General features: G+C 33.1%; 1 protein-coding gene across 5 annotated transcripts in view; it reads left to right on the top strand.

Moving 5' to 3' along the window:
- The window catches only part of POSTN (periostin), a 33,104-nt gene extending 5,687 nt beyond the window's left edge, over positions 1–27,417 (top strand). Inside the window, exons 3-23 of one of the 5 annotated variants that reach the window (XM_046663655.1) lie at positions 312–376; positions 2,085–2,242; positions 3,937–4,101; positions 4,977–5,123; positions 5,651–5,792; positions 6,906–7,118; positions 7,691–7,825; positions 8,974–9,122; positions 10,299–10,435; positions 11,026–11,156; positions 11,674–11,804; positions 11,911–12,013; positions 12,111–12,178; positions 12,886–12,931; positions 15,899–15,979; positions 19,056–19,145; positions 19,815–19,904; positions 20,632–20,709; positions 21,091–21,174; positions 25,558–25,599; positions 26,622–27,417. In XM_046663655.1, the coding sequence (XP_046519611.1) occupies positions 312–376; positions 2,085–2,242; positions 3,937–4,101; positions 4,977–5,123; positions 5,651–5,792; positions 6,906–7,118; positions 7,691–7,825; positions 8,974–9,122; positions 10,299–10,435; positions 11,026–11,156; positions 11,674–11,804; positions 11,911–12,013; positions 12,111–12,178; positions 12,886–12,931; positions 15,899–15,979; positions 19,056–19,145; positions 19,815–19,904; positions 20,632–20,709; positions 21,091–21,174; positions 25,558–25,599; positions 26,622–26,659 (2,293 nt within the window). In that variant the 3' untranslated portion in view covers positions 26,660–27,417. The remainder of the gene's footprint in view (positions 1–311; positions 377–2,084; positions 2,243–3,936; positions 4,102–4,976; positions 5,124–5,650; positions 5,793–6,905; positions 7,119–7,690; positions 7,826–8,973; positions 9,123–10,298; positions 10,436–11,025; positions 11,157–11,673; positions 11,805–11,910; positions 12,014–12,110; positions 12,179–12,885; positions 12,932–15,898; positions 15,980–19,055; positions 19,146–19,814; positions 19,905–20,631; positions 20,710–21,090; positions 21,175–25,557; positions 25,600–26,621) is intronic. The other 4 variants (XM_046663658.1, XM_046663656.1, XM_046663659.1 and 1 more) reach the window with 4 other exon arrangements.
- Positions 27,418–27,836: the final 419 nt, after the last annotated feature.

The raw sequence follows: 27,836 nt of genomic DNA on the forward strand, positions 1-27,836 counted from the left end.
CATCCATGTTAAACAGTCGGGGAAACTTAGACTCAAATTTGTTGAATGACTTGCTCAAGATCGCATACCTACTAAGTAGTGGAACTGGGGAACAAAACTTCATTCTTCTGGCTCAATATTCTGGAACTTTTCCACCATGCCTTGAGGCTATAGAGAAAAATCAAACTAATATAAGTACCCTGGGGTCAGAAAAAAAATGGTTTTTAGATTCTCAATAAACCATGGTGATAAGTGATATGTTGTGCTAAGTTTATGTCAAAGATGTTCTATGTAGTTTTCCATTTTAATATTAATTTTCTTCCGATGTACAGGACTGTGTTATATGAATGTTGCCCTGGCTATATGAGAATGGAAGGAATGAAAGGTTGCCCAGCAGGTAAAATTTCAATTGCTGAATTAAATGAGGAACTTATCTTGTATGCAGAAAAAAGTTGAGGTAGCTTGTAGAGAAGCCAAGTGCATGTGTGCGCAAGTGTGCAGGTGACCACATTTAGAACCATGATAAATCCAAGACATACCCCCCCATATCTTGATACTAATTATGAATTTATTATGGTGATAAGGCATTAAAACATACTTCTGATACACTGGGTGCTGGAAAATACAACAGAAGCTGAGTCATAAATTTAAATTAGTTCAACTTTCCTTCAAGAACAAACATCCCCTCTACAAAATCCCTCTGTTTGAACTTGTCTAGAAACATGGAGCTGACTGCTCGGCAAAACATCATCTTCTCTAACTGAACAGCTCTGATTTTATAATGTTCCTCACACTGAAAGCTGGTTTCTTATAACTCTGGCAACTAGAGAAAAAAATAATTCATCTATTTCCTCTTTGACATGACAGCCATCCGGATATTTAACACCAATCATCACACCTTCCTTCCAGCTACCCTCTCCTCCCCAACAGAATCTCCTCTTCTCTGGGCTAATTAACGGCAGTTCTTCTGGGCATATAGACTTTGGAGCCCTCACCGTCGTGAACACCAACCCATAGTCTTTAATCCAGTCATCTTTTTTAAATATGATCCCAGACTGTTGTGTGTAATCCATGTAGATCCAAGCAGGTGAGAGAACAGCAAGACAAATAGCTCACTTTTTTGGGCCACTGAGCTTTGGTTAATGTCATGGGTAACCATGTCATATCATTAGCTCACATTGAATTTGCAATCAATTAAAATTAATTATAGATCTTTTTTACATAATTACTATCAAGTCAGGTCTTTCTCTAGGATGTAATTTTTCAGCTTAGGCAAAGGACTTACATGGAACTCTGTTACATTTAAGCTATTAATTTTAAGTCATTTTCCCTGCCTTTTTGGGTCTTTCAAAATCCTAATTCTATAATTTAATTGATTAATTGTGTCACCTAGGCTCAGTATATTTACAAATATAATAACCATTTCTCCTATGATATTATCCAATCGTACTCATTTTCAAATCAGATAGGGTCAGAAAAAAATAAGGTGTCTGCAATAACCTTCAGGTTGATATTCACACAGTAATCTTTCTTCTGAAGTTCAGGAGAGATATTCTGGAAGTATTAGACGCTTTAATCTGTTTCCTTCCTAAAGTTATGATGAAAAGAAGCAGATCTACGTATTTCTTTTAGGGACCCAAAACTATAAAAATCATATTCCTATATATATTATATTATATTAGTATTATATTAGTTAGGAACGTTAAGCCAACATGAAAAAGAATATTACTTTCGCCATTCTCAGTAAGAAATGAAGAGAATCTTTTATTTTTTAGTGAAATAATCAGAGATATTTACTGATAAGTATAATTGAACTATTATTGACATAGTAGGATTGACACCTAAATAGATTAAATGTTAAACCAGTAAACCAGGATGATAATTTAAAATTCAACACAAAGGATATATGAAATAGTAGTTTTCAGTAGTATTTTATTATTTAGCACTCGAAAGGTAACTTCCATATAAAACTGACGATTCATAAAATTTTATTGCTAAAATTATCAGTTAAATATATTGGGAACTTAGTGTAAAGTTTACATGATTGTGAAATAATCCTCTTGGAATATTATCCTAAGTGCTTATTCATTTCTTCATTATTTCAGTTTTGCCTATTGACCATGTTTATGGTACTCTGGGCATTGTGGGGGCCACCACGACGCAGGGCTATTCTGATGTCTCAAAATTGAGAGAAGAGATCGAAGGAAAAGGGTCCTTCACTTACTTCGCACCGAGTAATGAGGCTTGGGACAACCTGGATCCTGTAATTCATTGTTTTTATTAATATAATTATTTTTGTTGTTACTGTTATTTCATTTTAATTGATTTATTAACTTGTAAATTAAAAGAAATTTCATACCTTTCTATTGTACATATATGAGGATACATAAAAGGATGAGTTATGGAGGGTAAGGAGTAAAGCATTTTAATTCATCCATGAATGGACTAACTCTGAAGCATGTTTATAGACTAAGAAAAGACAGGCAAACCAAGAGTGTTACAGGCACTTATCATTATTCTATTTTACTCCTTTCTTCTTTCTTTTTTGACTGTGAAGAAATGTATTTAATTTTAGATGACATATCTAATAGAAAGGTAAGTGAAGAAGCCTAGTGGAATTTAAAAATTTATTACAAGCTATACTATATAGATATAATTATTATTTTAATTATATACGGCTGTTCAGACATTGACAGATTTATAAACATGGATGTGGATATTTAAATAAAGTGTTGTAAGCAGTGCATTTGATTTTCCGAGCTTTTGTGTGTGATCTAATTTACAGCACACTAAATTATGACTCAATTTCCAAATCTGTAAAACTGGTATAGAAATATATTCCTACTTTCTACTTGATATGAAGATAAATTGTTAATTACTACTGGAGTAAAACAATATTTAGTAAAACTTAGGCAGATTCTCTAGATATCGTCTTGCTACATTAACTGTATGCTTTATTGCTTGCTTTATAGAACTCTCTTCTGGTTGTCTTTGACCACATTTCTAATGACCTTTTCTGATTCCTTTTTCTGACTCCTCCCCTTCCTTACCTTAAAATGGGTCTTCTTAAGGTCTCTTCCAAGAACCAGACTCTGTTCTTTATATGCACTTCTGATGCCTTCAGCTACCACTTTAGTGCCTTTAACCATGAAATCTGTGTGTCTTGTACTTGTTTTCCTTCGAACCCCAGGAGAATGTTTCTAATATCCATCTTAATATTTCTCCTTGGATGCACCATCTGCATCCTTAAACAAAAAGTTATCTAAAACATATGCCATTTTCTTTCTTCTCATAAACAACTGCTTTCCTGTTGCCTTTTCTCTCTGGCAGTACCAGCCCCAGTGGTTAGACATGAAAATTGTAAGTAATCCTTACCTCCCGTCTCTCCAATTCTTACAAACCACTGGTAGTCACCCACACCTCATGTCTCATCTTCTTAATACTCTCATTTGTGCTACGCATTATCACCAGATTAAGCTTCCTAAAGCCCATTACTTATGATATTAGATAAATAAAAAGGTATAGGATGACTGATTTCTTGAATTTGCTTTGGAATAAACATAAAATATTTGTTAAAACTCAAATGTTGTACATAAATATAATGCCATTTTTGTTTTATTTACTACTCAAAATATTTTAAATGTCTGATAATTGCATATCCCCCCTAAGCCTTTACATTACATAGATTGTCTCTTCACCAATATATTCATTTAAAAAAAATATTTTGTCTTTAAAAATGCCCAAGTACTCTATCAGATTCAAGACACTTAACTGGGTACCTGAACTTACAGAATTTCTTAATCAATTGAAATAATATAATTTTAAATTTGTGTCAATTTGATTGACCATATAGATAACGCAATGAGAAAGTAACAAGAGAGTAGAAATGGAGGGATTATAAGAATCTTAATAATAAATCACACTTAAATAAACTTCTATCATTTCAATTTTTCCTAGGATATCCGTAGAGGTTTGGAAAGCAATGTAAATGTTGAATTATTGAATGCTTTACATAGCCACATGGTTAATAAGAGAATGCTGACCAAGGACTTGAAAAATGGCATGATTGTTCCTTCAATGTATAACAATTTGGGGCTTTTCATTAACCATTATACTAATGGGGTAAGTTTCAATAATAAAAATTACATTTCTGAGTAATATTGCCCTTAATTTGTTTCTATACCTTTTATATAATGTCAACAAACGATAAGATGTTAGTGAATATAAGTACCATCTCATGATTTTCCCCCACAGCCAGGGCTTGGAAATTTCTAATCCAGTGACTGATTTCTACAACATCTGTGAGAATAAATGAAATTGATAGTTCATTGATAGTAGACTTAGATATTCTAAGAAAGGAAATTTTAGTAGTTGATGTGTTGGAAAAAAATAATAAACAAGAATTTATTAAAGAGTAATCAGAGAATGAGTATTCCTTTATTCACCCTCTGGCTACTACACTGATTTAGATTCTTGTGGGTTTAGATAAGAGTCTTTGTGGGAAACTTCCAACAAGGTCAACAGTCAAATTCCAGGGACAAAAAGGGTCAGTGATGAAGGAATTTTTAGGAAGTCAGTGGACTAGAATTGATCATATTTATGCAATAACAGTTTGTTTCTCTTTCCCAGAACTTACTTTATGACTAATTAGACTTCTTTATGTAATTCGCTATTCCTCTTTATATAATTTATGACTGTCTCTATGAAAGAAAGAACAGAATCAAAGCAATAATACAAATGAAAAAATGCTTTTGCCTCATGTTTCTAGATGTGTTAAGTGGAACTGGACTTGGGTTCTTAACTTGTTCTGTTTTCTCTTAGTTTCTTTTTTAGACAGAGAAATATGTAAATCTTCATCCTCAGCATTTATCTTCAGAATGCCAGTTCCTTCATGTCACATTCACTAGTCTAAATGAAAAATAGGGAGTGGGCTTACTCTCTCAGTGGTTAGTGAATAGCTCTAATTTCTGTACTTTGATTTTCCCAAATAATTATAGGTTGTCACTGTTAACTGTGCTCGAATCATCCATGGGAACCAGATTGCAACAAATGGCGTTGTGCATGTCATTGACCGTGTCCTTACACAAATTGGTACCTCTATTCAAGACTTCATTGAAGCAGAAGATGACCTCTCATCATTCAGGGCAAGTACAAGAAGTAACAGCAATTTGTCTTGGATCATTGAAATTCCCCCAGTTTCCCTGTCAGAATCTGAGAACAATAAGAATGTTATTAAACCAATCTGGAAGAAATGTAACAAACGTATTTCTTGAAATGAAAAGATTTTCATTTTACATGGAAGAAATTATCTCCTCATACGAGATAATATTATTTATGTGGACGTGAGAGCTAAAGACGTTTAGTTATGTGACTGTAGTGTATTTAGTGCTTTTATAACATGCCCATCTAAGTTATTAAATGTAGTGCTGGGTATTGCTACAGTCACACAAATGTTGGCAGAATTCCCATTCTTACAAAGACGATTTGAGGAGAGTTGGAAAAGACATAGCTGGTTGCGCCAAAAAGTACTGTTTTAAAGATCTAATAAGGGAGCAAACTTCCATAGTTTTCTATAGAAGGAACTCCCTCATGTCAGCCTAAGCTAAGTGTGTTGTAATTATCCTTTAGATTTGCAATGTGCAAGCCTCTAAAAAGCACATTTGTGTTTCAGGCAGCTGCCATCACATCTGATATTTTGGAGGCCCTAGGAAGAGATGGTCACTTCACACTCTTTGCTCCCACCAATGAGGCTTTTGAGAAACTTCCACGAGGTGTCTTAGAAAGGATCATGGGAGACAAAGTGGCTTCAGAAGGTACCAAAATGTCTTCCTTTTTGAGAAGCCTCCCAGAATTCCAAGAAGAAAAGGAAATGAAAAAGAAATTAAGCCGTGCCAATATTACCAGCTTTGATAAGCAAAGGCAAAGAAAAACTCTTGTTCTGAGGTGGACAATAAAAATCTTAAAAAGCAAAGTCCTTGAAAGAGTAGGCAGAGTAATCAAATAATTAATTAAAATAATTAAATAATAAGAATATCCTAATGATCACATTCTTGTGTATTGTTTTCAAGTAAACAAGCAGCAGACATTAAAAAGGATTAGAAACTGTTGAAAAGAAGTATTAGGTCATCAAATTTTAATTCGTATACATATTATGCAATGTTTAACTCTAAATTTATGATGAAAGTTATAATTGAGTTGAGAAAATTGCATGGTTCTGTTGGGCCATTATTTATTGATATACATAGATTTTGGCTTCTTTCCAGTGTCCCTTTCTTTTTTCAAATAGATTTTACATTGTGACTAGCACAGTGTACTCACTCAGTCTATCCCAAGATACATTTTAAACATTTAAGATGAGAGATTTTGAAGATGAGGATATAGATGTAATATGGTTAAGGCATAGATCCTTTCAGATGTCCTTCAAGAAATTAGCTTTATTTTGGCTACTTTCTAGATGTTTGTCTTACTCTCAGCCTCTATTAACCTCTTTACGAATTATGTACAGTTATTCTGTTAGGAGCAGAAGTGCAAGATACAGCTGCAGTGTTTTGGAATAGGTATCACTAACAAACACTACAGGTCTTCTGAGAGGAGCCATTCTTTTTGCTTTCACATCAGAAATTTCTTTCTTATGACAGTGGCAATATGATTTAAACTATTTTCTGGAACTACACAAATCATTTCATGAAGCTGATCTTCTCTGCTTCTTACTTCCTACCGAGCTGAGCTACTTCTAGTGTATAGTTGATGGGAAAAAATGTTCCTAGAACATAAACAGAATTTAAAATCCCTCAGTTGATCCTTAAGCCTTATATATGTATTGTATTTCTCAGGAGTACTTAGTTCTACAGTAAAACATGTCTTTTGAGAGTCAAATGTTATTTATTTCCCTTGATCCAAGTTTGCTCTTTTTTTTTATCCTCTAGCTCTCATGAAGTACCACATTTTAAATACTCTCCAGTGTTCTGAGGCTATCATGGGAGGAGCAGTCTTTGAGACTCTGGAAGGAAACACAATTGAGATAGGTTGTGATGGTGACAGCATAACAGTAAATGGAATCAAAATGGTGAACAAAAAAGATATTGTGACAAATAATGGTGTTATCCATTTGATTGATCAAGTCCTAATTCCTGATTCTGGTGAGCAACAGTTTCGTATTCTTCTGTTTACTATTGTTACCAATTATGATGCCTCAAGAGTAAGTCCATAGAAAATAAATGTGTCATATAAAGAATGACATGTGAAGCATAAACACAAAATAAATAGTGAGTTGAGTACTAAAGAAGTGGTCTGTGTAGGCATGGGCATTCCGTGCATGGAAATTTGGCTTTCCAGGATTTCTAACACTTAATACTTATAAAAGTTCTCACAGTGCCAGAGTTTTTCTTGAAAATGGGAGGAAAGCTATAACCACATGGTCAGATTTGGATGCATGAAAGAGCTATGGCACTTCCAAGAATAGAGACAAACAAGGGGAGCAATTGAGAATTAAAGAAAACAGAAAGAAAGAAGACAGAAAGTTATTTTCCTTCTGAAATTCTTTGTGGTTATCAACCCCAAAAAAGGAAAGGTGGAACTCTTAGCTAGGGAAGGGCACATTGCCAGTGCAGCCAATAGCTTATAGGCAACAGCCAGGAATTGATTTACTAATTTCATGATGATGATAATAACAATGATGACATTGTTCGGATGGTGATGGTTTATTTTACAGCCAAACAAGTTATTGAGCTGGCTGGAAATCAGCAAACCACTTTCACAGACCTTGTGGCCCAATTAGGCTTGGCATCTGCTCTGAGGCCTGATGGAGAATATACTTTGCTGGCACCTGTGAATAATGCATTTTCTGGTATGTACTGGATGCTGTCATTCCTGCTCTCCCCTCTTCCACACACCTTTTTTCTTCACCATGATTGTTTGAAGTAAGAAATAATGGATATTTTATGAGACGTTGATTAGTTCTTCATTGGTTACACATATCTTAGCACTATGTAGTCTCCATTAAAATGTCTTTCCTTTCAAAACATTTCATTATAATAGATAATAGCCTACAGGGAGTGAAAGTTTGTGATAAGGAGTCTTCAGTTATTCTGAAACTCTAATCATGTTTCCAGCACACATATGGATATATTAGTAGTTCTTAAGAAAAATAAATGCAATTTGTTTATTAAATACCAATATAATAATATTTAGGTATAAATAGGTATATTTTGCATCTCAGAATTTGAAAGTAAGGTGTCAAATTATAAATAAATAAAAAACAAGAGACTGTTGTACACTTCTGTATCATGATGGGAGCTGTTATTTTCAGTGTTTTACCTAGTAGCTGCTAGCCAAGGACAGTGTTCAGATTAATTCAACCTGACACTTTTTCCAGAAAACTGATTTCAGGAAGACATATTTAAATTTTTAGGCAAAATTTAGTAATTAAAAACATAAGTAAGGATCACTTTTTTGTGTTTTTCCAAATCCAAACTGTGATATAGAAAATTATTAATAAAAAATTCAAATTCCTAGAAATGTTGTTTTCCCCTCTTTGTAATAATTATGTACACATATGTTGACATCATCCCACATTTAAGGTGTTATGTGCCCTCATTTTCTCTCCAGTAACAAAAATATATTTACAAATGATTTGTCAGTAGTCTTCCATGTGACCAATGGACATCAAATTCTCAGAAAAAAAATCCTTGCAAGCACTAGAGTTTAACTTTTGCCAATGACCGCATAACACTATGTAGCCCTCATAGAGATGAAACCTATTGTTTGGACTGCTTGGAATCATGTTATAGCTATCTGATGGAAGAGCTCGTAGAGTTCAAATTGGTGCACAGAATTCCTAGCCTTGAGCACTTAGTTGATGTATATTACATAAGTTGAGAATGCATAATATCAATAGTATTAGACATTATCCATTTTCGTGATTTTCTCTTACCAGGAGAAACTTTAATGCTTTCTGAATAAAATAATACTCTTTCTTGATGAATTTATTTATAGATGACACTCTGAGCATGGATCAGCGCCTTCTTAAATTAATTCTGCAGAATCACATATTGAAAGTAAAAGTTGGCCTTAATGAGCTTTACAATGGACAAAAGCTCGAGACCATTGGAGGCAAACAGCTCAGAGTCTTCGTGTATCGTACAGTAAGTGAATCAGAATAAGATAAAATACCCACGTTGGCCACGCACTTGTCAAAGAATGCTGTTACAACAAACATTTCTTAGAATTTTATTAACGGGTTTTCAGTAGTAAATATTCATAGGAAGATCAGGGAACTGAGTAACTTGTGTGAAAAGTCTTTGAGGAAAGTACACAAAAAGTGCTATCTATTAATAATTCAGATAATTTGCCTTTGTTTCATTATAAATAACTTTATGTTCTAAAGCATTAATTATTTCAATTCCAGAAGTCACTAAAACTCCTTTAAAATAAGCTTTTGACTTACAGAGTACTTTACAGTTTACAAGGTAATTTTTACATTGGATCAAATATTTAGGATGATCTTTTACTATAAGATCACCATTCAGCAACTGAATATCTTTTAATGACTTTCAGGATAAAATTTTATAGACACTTAAAGATTTCTGGACTCTATAAAATGATTCTAATGTACTTTATCCAAGGGAAATTTCTAGAAAATATTGCTTATCAAAATTACAGTGGGACCAGCGGTGCTGTTCAGTTTCCTTCCAGGCAACACTTTCAGCTACAGCTAAAAGATTTCATAGGAAGTCAAGCATTAGAACCGAATATGACTCACAGCAGCTGATCACTGTAGTTCCCCACGTCCAAACACACATTTTAAATGAGGCAGAAAATGGGCTGCCCTCTAAATTATATACATAAATATTATATTTGTTCAATAGTTTGACTTATAACTGATAGGGTTTTATGGTAAAGAAAACATAGTAAATATTTGTGAAGATCACAAGAGACACCGAAGTCAGGAAACTTTGTGGTTAAAGAAGGTCCTAAAGAGTTAAAGGGTTAAAGTTTCCCAAAGAGGGTCTGGAAGAATGGTTAGAACCTAGAGAGGAATAATGGAAAATGCAGACGCGGAATTATACGGAATTTTTGTTATTGACTGACAAAACTGCCTGCCTGATACATAGGGAGGCTTGGCTAGTAGAAGAAAACCAGGTTATATAGAAGAGTGAGGTTAGAGTACAAGACCTTAAAAACAGAGGACAGAAACCGTTTCCTCTGGCTTTTGAGGTCAGGTGACTTCTTGGGAGAGCCCATCCAGAAATTGAATTATGTAGCTACTCCACATAGAAAGTTTCAAGTGAGAACAGCTGAATCTTCCTTTTCTTTGCTAGGCTGTCTGTATTGAAAATTCATGCATGGTGAGAGGAAGCAAGCAAGGAAGAAACGGTGCCATTCACATATTCCGAGAGATCATCAAACCAGCAGAGAAATCCCTCCATGAAAAATTAAAACAAGATAAACGCTTTAGGTAAGCTTATTGGTTTCACTTCCACAGAAGAATGAGAGCAATTGGTGTATTTTTGTTTCACAGTTAGTTTCCAAAAGGCATTCAGTATTCAGTATCGCTGAGAATAGAATTTGGAGCAAGTCCATGCAGACATTTTCAAAATTGAAATCTATTCTTAATGCCATTTATTTCACTTCCTGGTGCAACATAATATGATTTGGTGAGTGAAAAAAAATTTCATAGACTGAACTACTCCTTGCAAATTTTCTTATAATTAAGTTTCTAAGAAATGATAGTGTATACTAGCAAATACTATTTTGTGAAATATTAGATGAAAAAAATGCTTCTATTTTGTTATAAAGTGTGACCTCATCAAGTTTTTTATAGGATGAAAACAGAATTTAGGAAATCTAAAAATCATATGTATATTTAAATAATTTCTCCATGATAAAACTTTCTTAACAGGTAAATTGCACTTGAAACAAATGAAAATGTATGAGCAATTTTCTCATGCTTTCCGCAATACATGGCTTCTGGTCTATTCCATATGTTGTGGGTGAGCATACCTGGAGCTAAATCTAACAAAATAAACATGTGTCCTTCCTGCTTAGCATCTTCCTCAGCCTACTCGAAGCTGCAGACTTGAAAGAGCTCCTGACACAACCTGGAGATTGGACCTTATTTGTGCCAACCAATGACGCCTTTAAGGGAATGACTAATGAAGAAAAGGAAATTCTGATTCGTGAGTAGACGTGAACACCAGATATTTGGCCCTAGATTTCAGGATTTTGCTTCTTCCTCAAACATTCCTGCCCAGATGTCAACCTCAAAAATGTCCCCTCTTTCATATTCGTGGCTAGCCTTGGTTTCCTTTAATTCCATTTGGGATATGTAAGTGGTCACTCATTAATGTTCTTAATTAACTGTTTACTGGCATATTGTTGGGCCAGATATTTACCTATGTTATTTCTATTAAAGGCCACATAATTAGATGACAAAAAGGAAACAGTCACAATTTCAAAAATAATTTGATGCTTTTCTCCCGGTAAGTTGGATAATATTTTGATTGAACTGATTGAAGTGACTATATGTTTTGACATAGCATTGATACCAATTTGGGAGAACAATGACATTATGAGAAATTACATGTGGAGAAAATAGTTAAAGACAAAGAAATATTTTTCTTCTTAGTCTTCCTAGTGTCAAAATTTCAAAAAGATATGACATATTATTAAATAAATATATGTTTTTCCTCCTAGGCGACAAAAATGCTCTTCAAAACATCATCCTTTATCACTTGACACCAGGAGTTTTCATTGGAAAGGGATTTGAACCTGGGGTTACTAACATTCTAAAGACCACACAAGGAAGCAAAATCTATCTGAAGGGAGTAAGTTCTCTAGAATGAATTTATGATAGCACTCATTTATCATTCAACTAACTTAATGTTCATTTTTCATTAAATTTCTCATTGCCATTATCCCTTGTTTTGATAGGTAAATGATACCCTTCTGGTGAATGAATTGAAATCAAAGGAATCTGACATCATGACAACAAATGGTGTCATTCATGTTGTAGATAAACTCCTCTATCCAGCAGGTCAGTAATTATTGAACTCATTAATGGACTAAATCTTTTCAACTGAAGTCTATTTCACCATTTCTTACCAATATTCATTTAATATTCCTCTTCATAGACACACCTGTTGGAAATGATCAGCTGCTGGAAATACTAAATAAACTGATCAAATACATCCAAATTAAGGTACAGAATATTATTGGATTTCTTTCTAATGTGTTGAATGGATATTGCAGGTTTAACATAAGAGGCTAGAAATGTATACGATAACAAGGAGATGTTCACTAAGTTTGGATTGTTCTTTGTTGATTATGTACCATTGGCCCACCTGTATAAATAAATAACATAATTTCTTTAACACATATCTATTAAAAGCTAGAGGGCCAAGCAGTGCATATTTATGGCAAATGTTAAGTTGAATCAGATACACCCTTCATTCAAAAAATTTACAGTCCAGTTAGGAAGACATGTATCTTAAAAAAAAGCCATAATCTTTCTATCATCAAACATTTCTTCTAATAAGGGAAAAATAAAGTACTTACTTATTAAAAAGTATCACTAATCAGAGTGGTTAAAGGCAAAGGAATATTTTACTCCTTCATCCTTATAGGGTCAAAGTATCAGAAAACACATGAAATATTATTTAATAAACCTATGCAACTATGGATTAACTATTCTATAATTTTTAGGATTCTGAGTAACAAATTCAATAATTTTTATGCCATCTGGCCCAAAAGCGGGAAATTGCAAGAAGACGTACATGAAGACTTCATTTCTATTAAATGTAATGATAGCTTCACTACTTTCACTTTAGTAAAAATTAAATTGGTGCCGTGGTTATGTTAATACAACTACCACATTTCATGTTACTAAATATAAGTATTTATTTTCAGTTTGTTCGTGGTAGCTCCTTCAAGGAAATCCCCATGACTGTCTACAGTAAGTACACAATGAATATTTGTCACATGTAACTGGCAAAATGGAAAAAAAAGAAAACACAATCATTTTCTTTGTATTTACAAACAGAGATTATTGATAATCTGGTATTTAGAACTCCAAACAATAGCAAATCTCATCCCACTTGAATCAAGGCTTGAGGTCTGGGTGAGAAGTCTCAGCCTTTGCCATTCCCTTCAACTCCAAGGAACCACTTCCCCACTCATCTGAAAAACAGGAATGATAAGATATGAGAAGCATGGCAAAGAGGCAGGGGAAAAAAAGACATACAAACATACAAAGTGGAGAGATAGCTAAAAGCCACTCCAGGCCTATCTGAAAGTTCAAAGGTGTGAACTCAGAAATAACATTGCTGAAGATTTGTAGCTCATTCCACCCTCAAGCCCTCAGTCGTCTAAGGGGTAGGCGGGAGGTGGGGTGCCACAGAATCCTAATATTTGTGAGTTGGTGGCTCAAAAATCCTCTCCAGCCAAAATTGGATGAAGGAACAAAGGATTTGCCAGGTGATATACCTAAAGTTTCTAGATTCCAATGGTCTTTTATCCCTGACTCTACCAGATTATCAAAATTAAACTTCTATTACTTAACAATGGTAAAGGGTATTTCATTTTCATAAACGAAACTCACAGTATTTCTTTTTCAATGTAACTTTTCCTTCTTTTGTCTTTTGTCTTTCTTTCATTATAGCTTTCAAAGCAGAAATTCTTCTCATTTTGTTTTGACTCTGAAATTAAGCACTCAAAATGGATCAGTAGCTAAAGTATTATTTCAATTCCCACATGTGTCCTGGCTAGAAAATTATTCTGTTTTATACCCTGATCATCCTGTTATTTAATTAGGAAAAATGTCCTTAATATTTACACCAGCTATGGAAAAAGAGTAAAGTCAATGTAAGGAGCAAAACAAAATGTCTGCTGCTCTTAGTGATTTCACTTATGTGTTAATCACATACGCAAACCAAGTGTCAGGCCAGCTCGGCACTGTTTTAAAGATTTAGTTGGAATAGTTATGATTCGACATGGTGTAAATTCCAGTATGGAAGTATATGATCCTGTTAAAGCTATATTTTATGACAAATTAAAGAATCTTCATGAGCTGTATTTATCAGAAATGTTATGTCATCTTTCTCCACTAAAGATGTGTATCTACACGACATTTCTTTACCTTTCCCACTTTTTCCATGGTAGGTCCACCACTTTCTATATGTTGGTGCAATATTTTGCTTACAATGAGCCAAAATATTATAATTCTTTTGTTTTCCTCTACTAAAATTAGATCCTTACTCACAAAGAGGATCCTCACTCACAGAGAATATTACATTTTGTGAAATTAAGCAAGTCCGTTGAATCTTGCCTACCTACTCAGAGCTCTTGAAACAGCCCTGAAATTTACATTCTGATGTCAGATGTTTCTTTAACTCCTCCCCAGGTGGATACGCTGTTATTTAGAAGCATACTTTAAATAGAAGTAGAGACTAATTAAACCAAAGATTCCATTTTTATGTTCCTTTATTGACTTGTCTCTAAAATTTCTTTACTATTTGTGCCCCCAAAATACCATGCATTTTAAATTGTTGGGGGAAAATGCTCTTTAGTATAAGTTGTCAAATATATAACATTTGAGGTGAAGAGGAATGATATCAGTATTTAATCCTAAATCTGTGATCTGTCAAAACAAGTCTTCAGAAAAGCAAGATTGAAACAAAACTGCCAACCAGCTAAACATCCTAAACTTCAAGTTTCTTGACAATGAAGTGAAAATTAAACTAAAAGTAACTACTATTTTCGTAGTTGTCAGAGACCTCTGGATTTGACCTTCATGGAAAGCTTCCTCTATGGCAAGACCATCTGAGGAATCAAATAATTAGACACACAGATTTGATATATTTTAGCACTTCATAATTTGAGATCTCAAGAAATAAAATCTGAAGTGACTGAAATAGAGTCACAATTGAGGCCTAGAACCCATTTTAATTCAAAAATTGACATTGGTAAATATTTCAGAAACCTGAGGGAGAATGTGACAGAAACCCAAACTGTGCTAACCTCTCGCCTCTAATGTGTGATCACATCTGTTGTGAATGCACAGTTAGCTTTAGTGCTCCATTATCTAACGAAACCATCTTTTAAAGCTTCTCGTTGGAAATGACAAAAAGCCAGGAGTTCTGGTTGTGTGGCTCCAGAGGCACATTTCCAGCTACTCTGTACAACAAAAAGCCAACCAAATAGTTGGCTGCTATCTTAAATAAATTTTGCACATTATCTTAGTTGGGTGGATGACATTCATTAAAAATATACATCTATAAACTAAAAGAAGTTGAATATGGTGATAAAGCTGAAAATTAAAGGCATTTTAGCCTGGAACTTGAATACTGGAACTTAAATACTGGTCATATTATTATGTTTGTTGCTAGGGCTCATATCTGGCCGGCTGAAATTTATTTTTACTTTTAAGTCTTCTGAACTATTTTTCATATTTTCCTTTCTACATCACTGTTATCAAATGCATGAAAAAAATATATTGTCTTTTCCTTTTAGTTTTTTCTTCTAATTGAGAAAGAATCCAACAATGCAATTTAAGATATTATGAATTACATGAAATTAATTATGTTTATTTGTCTTCTGTTGCTATGCAGCCAATATTTTCAAGAAGTACAAAAGACGGTAAAGAGCTTTAGCGGTGCAGTTCAAAATTATAGATTTCTAGGTAGAATTCCTCACTTAGTGAGTATATATCTCACTGGAGCAAATCCAAGTCACTGGACATCAGAGTTCACCATCTGGACATGAGAAGATACTAGATAATGTACCATGAATATTTCCTGTATCTGACTGCCTGAACATATTACCATATCAGATAACTTAGTACCCAACAAAGACAAAAAAGGACAATTTGGTTCAGGTTGTTTCTATGTAAACATCATTTACGTTCCACTTTCTATACTTTCAGCAACTAAAATTATAACCAAAGTTGTGGAACCAAAAATTAAAGTGATTGAAGGCAGTCTTCAGCCTATTATCAAAACTGAAGGTAAAAAATCAATGTTATACATGGTTCCTTTTATTGTAAAAAAAAAAAATCCATATAATGGACTGATTTCTATGAGTGTATCTACATTCTTTTTGAAACTAACATGCTAAATTTCTGTACCAATGGCATGCTCATGTAATTGCAGAATGCAGAATGCAAATTATTTAGCAGAGTAGAGCGTGCATTCCTAATACTTTCAGTACATTTGCTTGTACTTGATTTCATTAGAACCTAATTGGCCATTGCATTAGCACTAGTACCCAGATACTCACTAAACAAATAAATCCTGAGCCTTTTTACTGCAGTTAGACTCTTTCAGAAAGCAGACGCATTTTATAGCTTTGTTTCCAATCTCTCCATATGCATCTCTTTTGTACTATTAGAAAAGGCTCTACCAAAAAAGTGCAGGCATTTTTCATTCAACAACCTATGAGAGCAAAGGAGCTGTACGTTGATGAAAGTTTTTAAAATTACAACCACACGAGGCATAATTTTAAATTAGACCACCAGGAACAGAAGAGGAAATAAGTAGCTGGTGCAGTGAGTCAAACGTTAAAATCCTTAATTCTAGCCTTGAATTTATATATATGAGAATATAAATATTTTCATATACACATATATAATATGTGTATTAAACAAATATGTATACTTCCCTCTGATCTTTCTGGCTAGAATATTAAATAGTCACTTTCCTCTCTACCCCTACTGTCTATGTTAGCCAACTCCAACATCTTTGATGCCAACTTATTTCATATATTTTAGTGATTGCCAAGGATTAGACCTTAAGGATTTTTTATTTCTGTATCTAAGCATCTTAATGTGGTTACTCGCCACAAAGAAAACACTAGGTTATCTTCTTTATTCTCTAAAAAGGACAGAAACAGTCTTCCAAAAAAGAAAGTCCTCAACTGAATCTCAAGAAAACTATTATTGTACTCTTGATTTTGGTATTCTTCTCATTCTGTGAATTGAGATGGTAACTTCTTGAATACTTTTTTCTGTTCCTTTAAAAGAAGCCATGACTTAAAAGTTTATTTCCTAGCTAATTAATTTTCTGTATTTTTATTTATTCTTGTGACTTAAAATTGAGGTATTCTTTGAAATCTCTGGTTATTTTTTAAAAAATATTATCCCCTTAGTTGATTGCTTTTATATATCAATAAAGAGAATTTGGTATTTTAAGAAGAAATAAAATCACAGAAATTTTTGTTGAGAAAATGATTCTCTTCATTTTAATGAAAAATGATAAAGCGATCCGTGGTAATACGTTTGATTTTGAAATTCTTGTACTGTTTTTAAAAATTAGATTCCCTAAGAGTTTGTATTATCGCTTGTACAGAGCTTCCATAATCAGTCATTCTCATGTGCTGTTGTTCTGATATTCAAAGGTTCCTCTCTTTTCTTTCAAGCTTCTTCATTCAATCCATTTATCTTTCCAATCTTTGTTAGCAGAATTCTATCGTCTCGGTCTTTCTTTAATTAGGAGCACAGTGGGCCAGCTACTCCATCTGAGTTCTTATAACGGGAACAAGAACGAAAAATAGGGTCATGTCACCTGTGCTTTTCAGTTCAAAAATTTTGAACTCTTCAGTTCACAAATTCAGATGTTTTACTTCCACGTAACATAGTGAAGGAAACAAATACTTATCTTGGCAGCCATTTACAATCGTACAGCTCTAAGATTGCTCCCGGCATTTCTTCTCACTGTTTGAACTTCTGCAGGTTCTTTGATGATCCTTGGATTGTCACTAAATAAATGAGACTCAAAGACACAATATTAAGATGTTTCTTATAAAAGGTACTCAATCAAATTATAGAATTAAGAATAAATCAACTGAAATTCAATTCAACAAATGCTTATTGAGCACCTAATGTGCTATTGAACTCTCCTAGGTGCTGGGAGTAAATATGAAAAAATGCTTCTTTGGTAAAAATCCCCACCTTTATAGAGCAAGATGATGAAGAGGTTTCTGAAATTTCAGTGTGGGCTCTTCAAAAGAAATGTCGATTTGGATATTTTATTAACTCATTTCCTGTTCTTAAACTCCTTAGGTGCACTTTCCATTTGAAATTTCTACACCTTAGAAACCTGGTCATATGTTTTGATACGCAAATCCCTTGGCCCCATAGGTCAAATGTTATCCTGCAAAATACTTAATGTTTGAAAGAACTATCCTCTTGTTTTCATTATTGTAGATTGCTGTAGACTATTTAATTCTGGGTAGTGGTGTACATTGACAATTTCTGGACAAGCAAATAAATCCTCTTAAAGATAAGCAAATATAGTTACATTCAACTGTTGAAGGGTATTATAGTATGAGTTAAATGTACTGAATTTTATTTTTCTTCTCCTCTATGAAATAGTCTTGATTAACTAATGTAGTAATCAGCTTTCTAACATTCAAAATGATTTTCTCTGGGAGTAAAATCATTTTGCAAGTCAAATGCAACCTGTGTTTAACTTTTGCATTTGAAGGACTGTTTAATTATTAACTAGTAAATTTTTGGGTCATTCGCATACAGAAGGTAAGCACTCAAATTCATTTTCCCATAAAACCTGAAATTCAGTATCTTCAAGGTAGGCGTAAAGTTGGGAGTTTTAAATGTTCAGTCTTATGCCCATTATATGAAAAATGTAAAACACTGAGTGATTAAAAATTAAATTTAAAAATTTAATAAGGAAAGAGCAATAGACAATATCAGTATGAGAAAGTAAGATCTACACTAGTTATCATTAGAGAAGCTCAAATTTGTACATCCTAATTCACAAAACATCGCCACGTATAATACTTTGCATGATCATACTTTACAACTAAGGACGAATGGATGGATTTATACATTAATTTAAATGCTAAAACAGATGAAAGTCATTTTAGCGGCACACTAACAGACTGAATCATTTGTTCTCATAAATACTGCCTAATTTGAAGACAATGGGAAAAGTTAAACCTGACTTTGTAAAGCCTGAAACTGCTTTGACTTTTGAGTAACAGCAAATGTTGAAATAAACCTCTGTTCTGCTAAATTTAAAGGACTGTTTTAACATGATAATTTGTCTCCTAAAACAATGCCTCAGGACCCACAATAACGAAGGTCAAAATTGAAGGTGAACCTGAATTCAGACTGATTAAAGAAGGGGAAACAGTAACTCAAGTGATCCATGGAGGTGCGTTATGTATGTTTCCTACAGCTCAGGATCACTGTGACCATTTTGAAATAGTGTTCATTTAAATATATTGAACATCTGATATTTTCTCTTGGCTTTTGTCTTATATAAGCTGTGAGAATACTTTTCTCAGTTATGGGTTCTTATTAGCCACTCAAATAAAGTACAGTCTACCTTTGGATGCATCTGGTTGGCATTAATTTAACCGTTAAGTCGTCAGGTCCAACAAAACTGTTGTTACTTTGCATGTGCAAGTTATGATTATGAAACATAATGGTAACAATAACGTCAATACAGAAGAATATATTGGACTTAGAAATAGAAGAAAAAATGGCCACTGCTAGGACTTATTATAGGGCTCTCATTCTAATGATGTATAATTCCATGAATTCTCAATAAGTACTCATTGAACAGTCAGGAAACAAGTATGATGTGGAGAGTTAGCTTGCCAACTGGCCTTCTCCCTCACCCAAGATTCGGAACGTAACTACGACCTTTTACACCTGTGCTAGCCTGAATTTATTTGAGATATGTCCCCAAAATGATTATGATTGAATTCTAAATGGTATTGCTTTGAGAAAAATATTTAATGATTAAAATGTCTAGCTTATGGCAGTTTAGACACCTTATGGGGATAAATCCAATGCATTTTTCTTCCCCTACTCTCAGAACCAATTATTAAAAAATACACCAAAATCATTGATGGAGTGCCTGTGGAAATAACTGAAAAAGAGACACGAGAAGAACGAATCATTACAGGTAATCTTTAATTCCATATACGGAACTATGCCTACATTATAAAGACCAAACCATAGTTAATCCTAAAATATCTCTATAAGAGTCATTAGAAAAACTAAGTCATTTTCATGGTAGTTACTAAAGTTACTTCATTTCTTTTTTGGCAGAAATGATACGATTCTAAATATATAATCTATGTTTTTCTCTGAAATGGAAATTTGTGGGCAAATCTATAAGCATGTGTTTTGACTGTGTGTATGCATACATATTATATAATACACTATCTTCACTTTGCTATTTATTAATAAGTTTACTGAATCCTAGAAGAAAAACTATTCTCTCCTTTGATTTTCCATTAATCTTAAGCTCTACACATCTACATACCAAAATATAGGTAAATTTGTATAAAACAATTGATCAATAATTTCAATAAACCTCTGCATTAGTCTCCTACCAATGAATTACGCTAAAATTCTGAATTTAACTATCTTATCAGTATTTGTTTAAATGAGCAGTAAGCAACAATGGTCCGTGCCACCTACTTAAGTAAACGAAGTTTTGATGAAACACAATGTGACCATTCATTTATATAATGTCTATGGCTATTTTCACACTGCAGAGTCAAAGTTGAATAGTTGCAACATGAACTATATGGCCCACAGAATCTAAAAAATTTACTATCTGGCCCTTTACAGAGGAAGTTTGCCTACCCCCATTTTAGACCTTTTTTAAATTGTCCCTACTTTAGGTCCTGAAATAAAATACACCAGGATTTCTACTGGTGGTGGAGAAACGGAAGAAACTCTCAAGAAACTGTTGCAAGAAGGTCAGCATGTCTAGAAAAATAAGAATGTAACTTCACCTAAGCTATCTGTATCAAATTCTGTATATAATCTTTGAGGCCTTTTATATGTTTTCTACTCTATCTCATTCCTTAGTTGAAGTTCCATACCAACATAAGAAAAAAGTCCAAAGATAGGGAATGAAATTGAAATGACAGTCCTATTGATTGTTTTCTTATATATTTGTTATATACTATTCATCAGCTTTATAAGAACATTGGTTTATCAGAAAACAGCACTAAAAACTAAGAAAGAACTGAGCGTTGGTCTGGAATTCATTCTTGGGCAGACACCATTAGATATACATCAAGTCTCCTGTCTTTATTACATAAACCAATTTCTGCTATAAACATGTATCCTCTCAGAGGTCACCAAGGTCACCAAATTCATTGAAGGTGGTGATGGTCATTTACTTGAAGATGAAGAAATTAAAAGACTGCTTCAGGGAGGTTAGTAAAAGGGAAACAACTAACCCATTTAACAGGTTCCAGAGACTGAGTTCTTCAACTTTTTAAAGACTGAGAGCATTCAGACAGATTTTTTTTTAGTTAGGTTAAAAAGACAACATCATGTGCTGTCTTAGATTGATTGGTTCAACGGTAGTTTAAGTCATAGCTATGAAGAAATGATTACTAGTTTAAACAGTCTTTAAAAAGTTCTATGGTATAAAGCTTGTGGAGCAGTGAATATGTTTTTGCCTTGATACAGATCATCGTAAGCATATCTTAAATATGTGAAAGGGGAATGCTTTTAAAATTGGTAGTTGTTTAAAAGAGCCCAAATTGACATGCTTTTGATATTTAAAAAAACATATTCACTGCCTCCACAACAATAATAAAAGGCATGTTTATAGATTTTTTAAGTGCATAGATCTAGCAAAAAAAAACAAACAAACAGTGCATTTAGTAATTTTCCTTTCCAAAACTACATTCTTGGGAATGAGCATCTGTTTCTTCTAACGGTTTGAGTGATAATCTATACCTGGAGATGTAAATTATTTTGCATATGAAATTAATCTTAATCTTTAAAATATGGAATGTTCTCTGTCTATGGCGTTAAAAGGACCTACTTTTAAAAGCAAAGGAGAAAAAAAAAGAATTCAAAATCTTACACAAACTCTAAATAGTAATTATTCAAAGAAATAGTAAATGTTAATAAAGTATAGTTTAGGTAGTTGGCATTTGAATAAACGAATTTCTAGTTCATTTTATTAACAACAAAAGTATTTAGATGACCAATTGTTTTAGAGAAACAAGTATTTAAATTGTTTAGAAAAATCAAATATGCTCCTGGAAATACACTATGAATTGAGACACAATTGAAGCTTGGTATTTATCCAAAGTATGGCCAAATATGGCTTTTCTGCTTAAAATTTTAAAAATTATATCACTGTGTCAAAGAAGATATAAATTCTTTTGAGACCATGTGTATTTTTGGCAGGTATTGTTTCTTTATTCTTTATTTTGATATAGGTAAAATATATAGTGTTGAGACTGTTCAGTGATACTAAAAATAAATCATTTTTATTTAACCACTGATCGAATTTCCCCTTAATAGAAAGACGTGTGTCTGAAAAATACACCATTTCCTTTCAGACTGTAGGGAGTATGTGACACACCCGAAGCCATAACTGAACGAAAAGTTCCTGTAAGATCTAACATAGAATTCACTCATCTACCCCCAAATGCTTAACTGCCTGCTAGGAAAATGTAGGATTTGAGGGAAGAGATGAAAACATTATAAAGATTAAATTGAATTCTTTTTTTTTATAGTCCTTGCCATAGTAAACAGCTTTGTGGAATGGCAGTGCTTTTTAGAGAATGAATCCATTAGTAGCTGCACCTGTATATATTTCTTTAATTTATTTAGGTTTAAACTTTAGGTAAGTATGTTTTCTTCCCCTTTAATAAGCCTCTGTTAACAAGCCCGTTGTAAACAATGAACTAAGTACTTAAGAATAACTTCAGTCAAGAGAAGATACACCTGCTACAAGTTAAGAACATGATATTCTAATTTTAGTTAATGGAATCTTTCCTTAACTCCTGTTTCTGTTCATCAGAGAGGTTGATTTTTTTTAGCTCCCAGTGTTTGGTTTCTCTATATGTCTACAAACTATCAGTTTCCACAATGCCACATCATAAATTTTTGTCAAAACATTTTCAAACTTTTTCTTCTCATAAGAAAGACGATATAAGCAGTATGGTTACTAGTATCCGGACATTAATTGGACATGTTAGTTTTCTTTTTTCCAGCCATATAAAACCATTGGGTCATCACTGAGTTACAAGCGTCCTCTGACCTAGATCCTAAGAGACACCAATTTACAAAGAAGCTGGTGTGAAGAGATTACCTCATGCAAGACTGGCTTTTTTCGTTTCCGAGTATAGATAATTGATCTGTATCCAAACTATAGTCTTCATCTCAAAGCTTGGAGTTTTCTATCTGAACTGCTCATATTAGGGTACATATAGTACATTTTGATGACTTGAATATATTCTTCAATCATTTAAATCATGACTACTAAGTGGTCTTTTCGGTACTAATATTGTGAATGGTGACTGAAAGGCTTCAGAGCCTTCAACTGAAAAATACTCTCATGAAATACATAGAGCATAGAGTTTTTCATGCTTATCTTAAGTAGAACTGTATTTACTGAAACTGCTAAAGAAATTAAGAGAAATATCAGGCTATGGAAAATGGAACAACAAAAAGTTATTTGGGAAGGTTTTGACAAATCTTCCAGTATATCATGTAAAGATTTACGGCCTCTATAGAGAATAAGGAATCCGATTGTAGGTCTGGCTTCCAATCTGCTCTCCCACCCGAACTAAATTAGGTGGATTCTTATCTGCCTTGCTTTCTTCAGCTCAAAAGTGGGGATTAGTAATGTTACTTACATATAAATCAATTAACATACGAAAAGTGCTTGGAATAATGTTTGGCACATATAAGCTCTCAGTAATGTTAGCTACAATCAGTGTTATGGCCTATTAACATTAGCAAGGTCTATAAAGTGATATTTTACATGCTACTTTAAATTTCCAAAGTCATATCCATGTAAAAATGCAAAAATCTTGCAAGTGATTGGGCTGAAGCACTTTGCACATTTCAGGAAACGTGGTGGAGAGGGGCATTTGTGTGGGATCATTCAGATGACTAGTTTATCTTTCCACATTTTGCTTCTCTAAACATGACCTAATACAACTGTCATTCATTTTGAGGTAGCAGAGAGCCACTGGGAGCATATCTGATTTTCTGCACTTTAATCAAGCTTTTCTTCTAAAGATGTTTGTTTGCCACAATAAACACTTCTTGTTTTGATATTGTCATAGCAAAATCGTAATAAATTAACAAGTTAGTTAATTATATGCACATTAATTGGATGCAGCCCAATTTGTGAAAGAAAATTTGAATGAAAGGGCTTGTTAAGAAAAGTAATGCTACATTTATGATCTTGTTTTAAATTGTACAGTAATTGCTCTTTGGAATTTAATAAGTCCATTATAATCCTCTTATTCACTAATTAATAGTTGGATCCATCTTTTCCTGACAATATTTTGTAAGCCATTATTTTGTTACCAAATAATCCTGAAGTTAAGGAAAATATATCAATGGGAGCATATTCTGTAATTCTAACTTTCCTATATCACACAAACTTTCCCCCACTATCCAATCAAATAAGGTTTTCTATAGTTCTAAATTTTATTATAGTACTAATATGGTACGATAAATGGTTATACATCTTATATTCTGGGGGGAAAAGAGACACGTTGGAAATATGCTACATAGAAACAGAATTCTTGAAAAAAATTTGAATGTTTATTTTTTTAGTTGATATCATTCAGCCAAAATTACTGTTGGTGATAGTTTTATGCCTCACTTTTTATGAGATTTCAGGTAATTGAAAATATATATATATATATAAAATAGAAAATTTTGAATTCATTGTTGAGTAAGATAATATGTAAAAAGCAAGAAGTCAAAATTTGGAGAAAAAATAAAGAAAGGGAAGAAGAAAAATGAAGTCACTGTAGGAACCACATATACTCTTTGATCTCAAATGTCCCACAACAGAATGAAAATGTGAATTTCATTTCACCAGGTGGTCTCGTCAATGAATTAAAATGAAAAACAAAAACCAAGGAATTGGGAAATACTTAGTAACCATAACAATGAAAAACTTCATAGTTATGAAACACTTGAAATTCTTAAATATGAAAGCTTTTATTATTTTTTTCTAGTTCATATTTTCTAAATGGTCTTGCAGGATTGGAATTAAATTTGGGTGTATGTTGGCTCACTTCCTGAATGCTTATTGTTATATTTCTAAAGTTATTAGGCCAATGTTGTTTTGTTGTCCTCAGGTTCTATAAGGTAATTATAAATTAGTTTACAATGAGAATTTTACAGAAACAGAAGTCTGATACATCACAAATAGGAATGACGCGAGAAATGAGCGGATATCTCTGGGAAGATACTGCTGCTAAACTTTATATAATGTTAAACATCTCTTCATCATAAAGCAATGCTTTTTATAAAAAGGGTGATAAACTCATGTAAGTCACTTACTCATGCAAAAATGACACATTATACGGGGCTCCAAATGCCACAATGAAACAATTGTTTTGCAAATAGTGAACATTCGTTATGATATGTGGAAAAAAATGTTTGTTTTTCTGTTGCCAATGCAGAAGACTCACTACTTCTAAAGAAAATCTACATGTTTAAGCTATGCTTACTTAAAATTTTATATTTCTCCGCTCATCTACAATCTCCTTTGTGATGTTAGCCATCATTTCAAAGTATTTCTAACTGCAACTATTTAATTTTAGACACACCTGTGAGGAAGATGCAAGCCAACAAAAGAGTTCAAGGTAAATATACTGACTATAGTAATTTGCATATATGACACATGGTTTGTTGTATTAAGACAAACCAAAGAAAAGGAGAGTGGTTTAATATATTTCTTCTTGTCAAGAAGAAAAGTTAGCCAACTTTGAGACAAAGTATTTTGATGATAAGAATCAGAAAATAAATTGTTCATATTATTCACTATTAGTAAATTCTAAGAATAACAAATGTGAAAGGAAAGGTAATTGCACCCGTGTAAACTGCTAGACATAATGAAGCAGTGAGGTAGACTCAAGTAGAGTTAAGTTGAAAAGAAATCCTGAAAACCAGAGCAGAGCAAAAATAGGTTGCAGGTGGACCTGAACTCTGTAAAAATATTATTTAAGATGTGGCTACAGTTTGAAACATAAATTAATTAAAACCAGTACACATACAGAAATTTAATATAACTAGGTACAAAGTTTTGATATAATGTGTAGATTAGATACATGTATATATCACCCACACACTATAATTTTCTTCATAACTATACTTATGTGCATCTTCTAATCTTCCACTTACGCTACCTTATATTCTGATACTTTCAAAAATCAAAGTTTGTCCTTGTGGAACTTAGAATAAATTATGTGTTTGAAATTTCTAAGATAATTACATCCTAATAGTCAAAAAAAGTCGCAAGGCTTATAAATGCATTATAAGCATAGTTGATTTTAACCCAATCCAATACAGACATTTGAAATTAAAGAATTAATTGTACAAATAATTTTTAACTGAAGGATTTATCAGGGATTTCTTCTAAACATCCAAATTCAACAAAATTTTCTGAAGAATTAAAATCGCCACTTTATTATTTTCTTATACCTTTGATCAGATAGCCTTTATTTCATCATCATAAATAGAGGATATTAAGAAATGTAATCTAACATTTATTAAAGTAAGGAATGATGGTCTTTTATCGATGTAGTTATGCATGGAATATCATATTCTTAAACTCTAAACTGTCGTCACATTTACAGTCTATATGTTCTGCCTTCTCCCTAATCAGGATCTAGAAGACGATCGAGGGAAGGTCGTTCTCAGTGAAAATCCAGAAACCAGAAGATAAAGCGTATACGATTCTAAATCAATAAACTGATCTTAAAGGAAAATTATGAGAGCCACTTTGACGTCAGGAAATGAACCATCAGCACAAAAAAAGCAATCATTGGACAATTCTGAATGCAAATATATAAATTTTTTCTGAATGAGAAACGTGAGGGAAATTGTGCGGTTAGCCTCCTGTCGGATAGAAATGAGGGAAATAGAACACCATACGGGCTGTTACATCTTAACATTAAAAGTTCTGGCTAACTTTGGAATCCATCAAAGAAAATCCTTTTCACCGGATTCATTACAATTCAAATCTCAGAGTGGTGAGCTGTTATTGCATTGAAATGACTGAGCTTGAATTTATGTAATGGACGGATAAAATGCATGCAAGCAGTTACCTCTTCATGGGAAGCTAAGTTATAAAAATGGGTGCTCAGTATTAAAAACAACAAATGAAACTTTTACATCAAAAGGCTTTGCACATTTCTAATATAATGTGGGTTTACCAGTAAATTACATTATTTCTACAACTAATTTTGTACTCTTGAAACGTTTGTCATATACTTCTTGCAATACATATTTTTATCTCAAAAATTGCAATAAAACAATTTTTCAGGTATAAAGAGAATTACTTCAAATTGGGTAATTCAGAAAACTCAAGATTTAAGTTAATAAGCGGTTTAGCCTTGGGAATAGGACTTTATACCTCTTTTTTTTTTATAACAAATACTCATTAAAGGAAATTGAATGAATTTAGTGTTTCTTGAATTTTTAAAACTATTATGATATGTAAAGAGTTTTTACACAGTGAAGCAATCATTAAACATCATCTGAGTACATATAACCCCACAACTGCACTAAGTTGTGAGGATTCAAAAGGTGAATCTGACAATTGCTCTCCTCAAAGGGCAAAGAGACAAATCACGAATAATCCACAACACACCGTGGGCTATAATAGAAGAGTAAACAGCACTGCATAAGCACAAATACAACAGTTGATTATTCCTAGGCTTGGGACAGACATAGAAGGAGCCACGGAGATGCTCTTAACTAAGACTTGAAGTATCTAAATCCATTGCATGGTCAAGGAGGGTAACAAAAATATTTGTTTCCTGAGAATGACAAAGAGGTCAGTTTGATCTACTCAGATCTCAACAAGTGTCACCCTTAG

This window comes from Equus quagga, chromosome 6 (assembly GCF_021613505.1).
Source record: "Equus quagga isolate Etosha38 chromosome 6, UCLA_HA_Equagga_1.0, whole genome shotgun sequence".
NCBI lineage: Eukaryota > Metazoa > Chordata > Mammalia > Perissodactyla > Equidae > Equus > Equus quagga.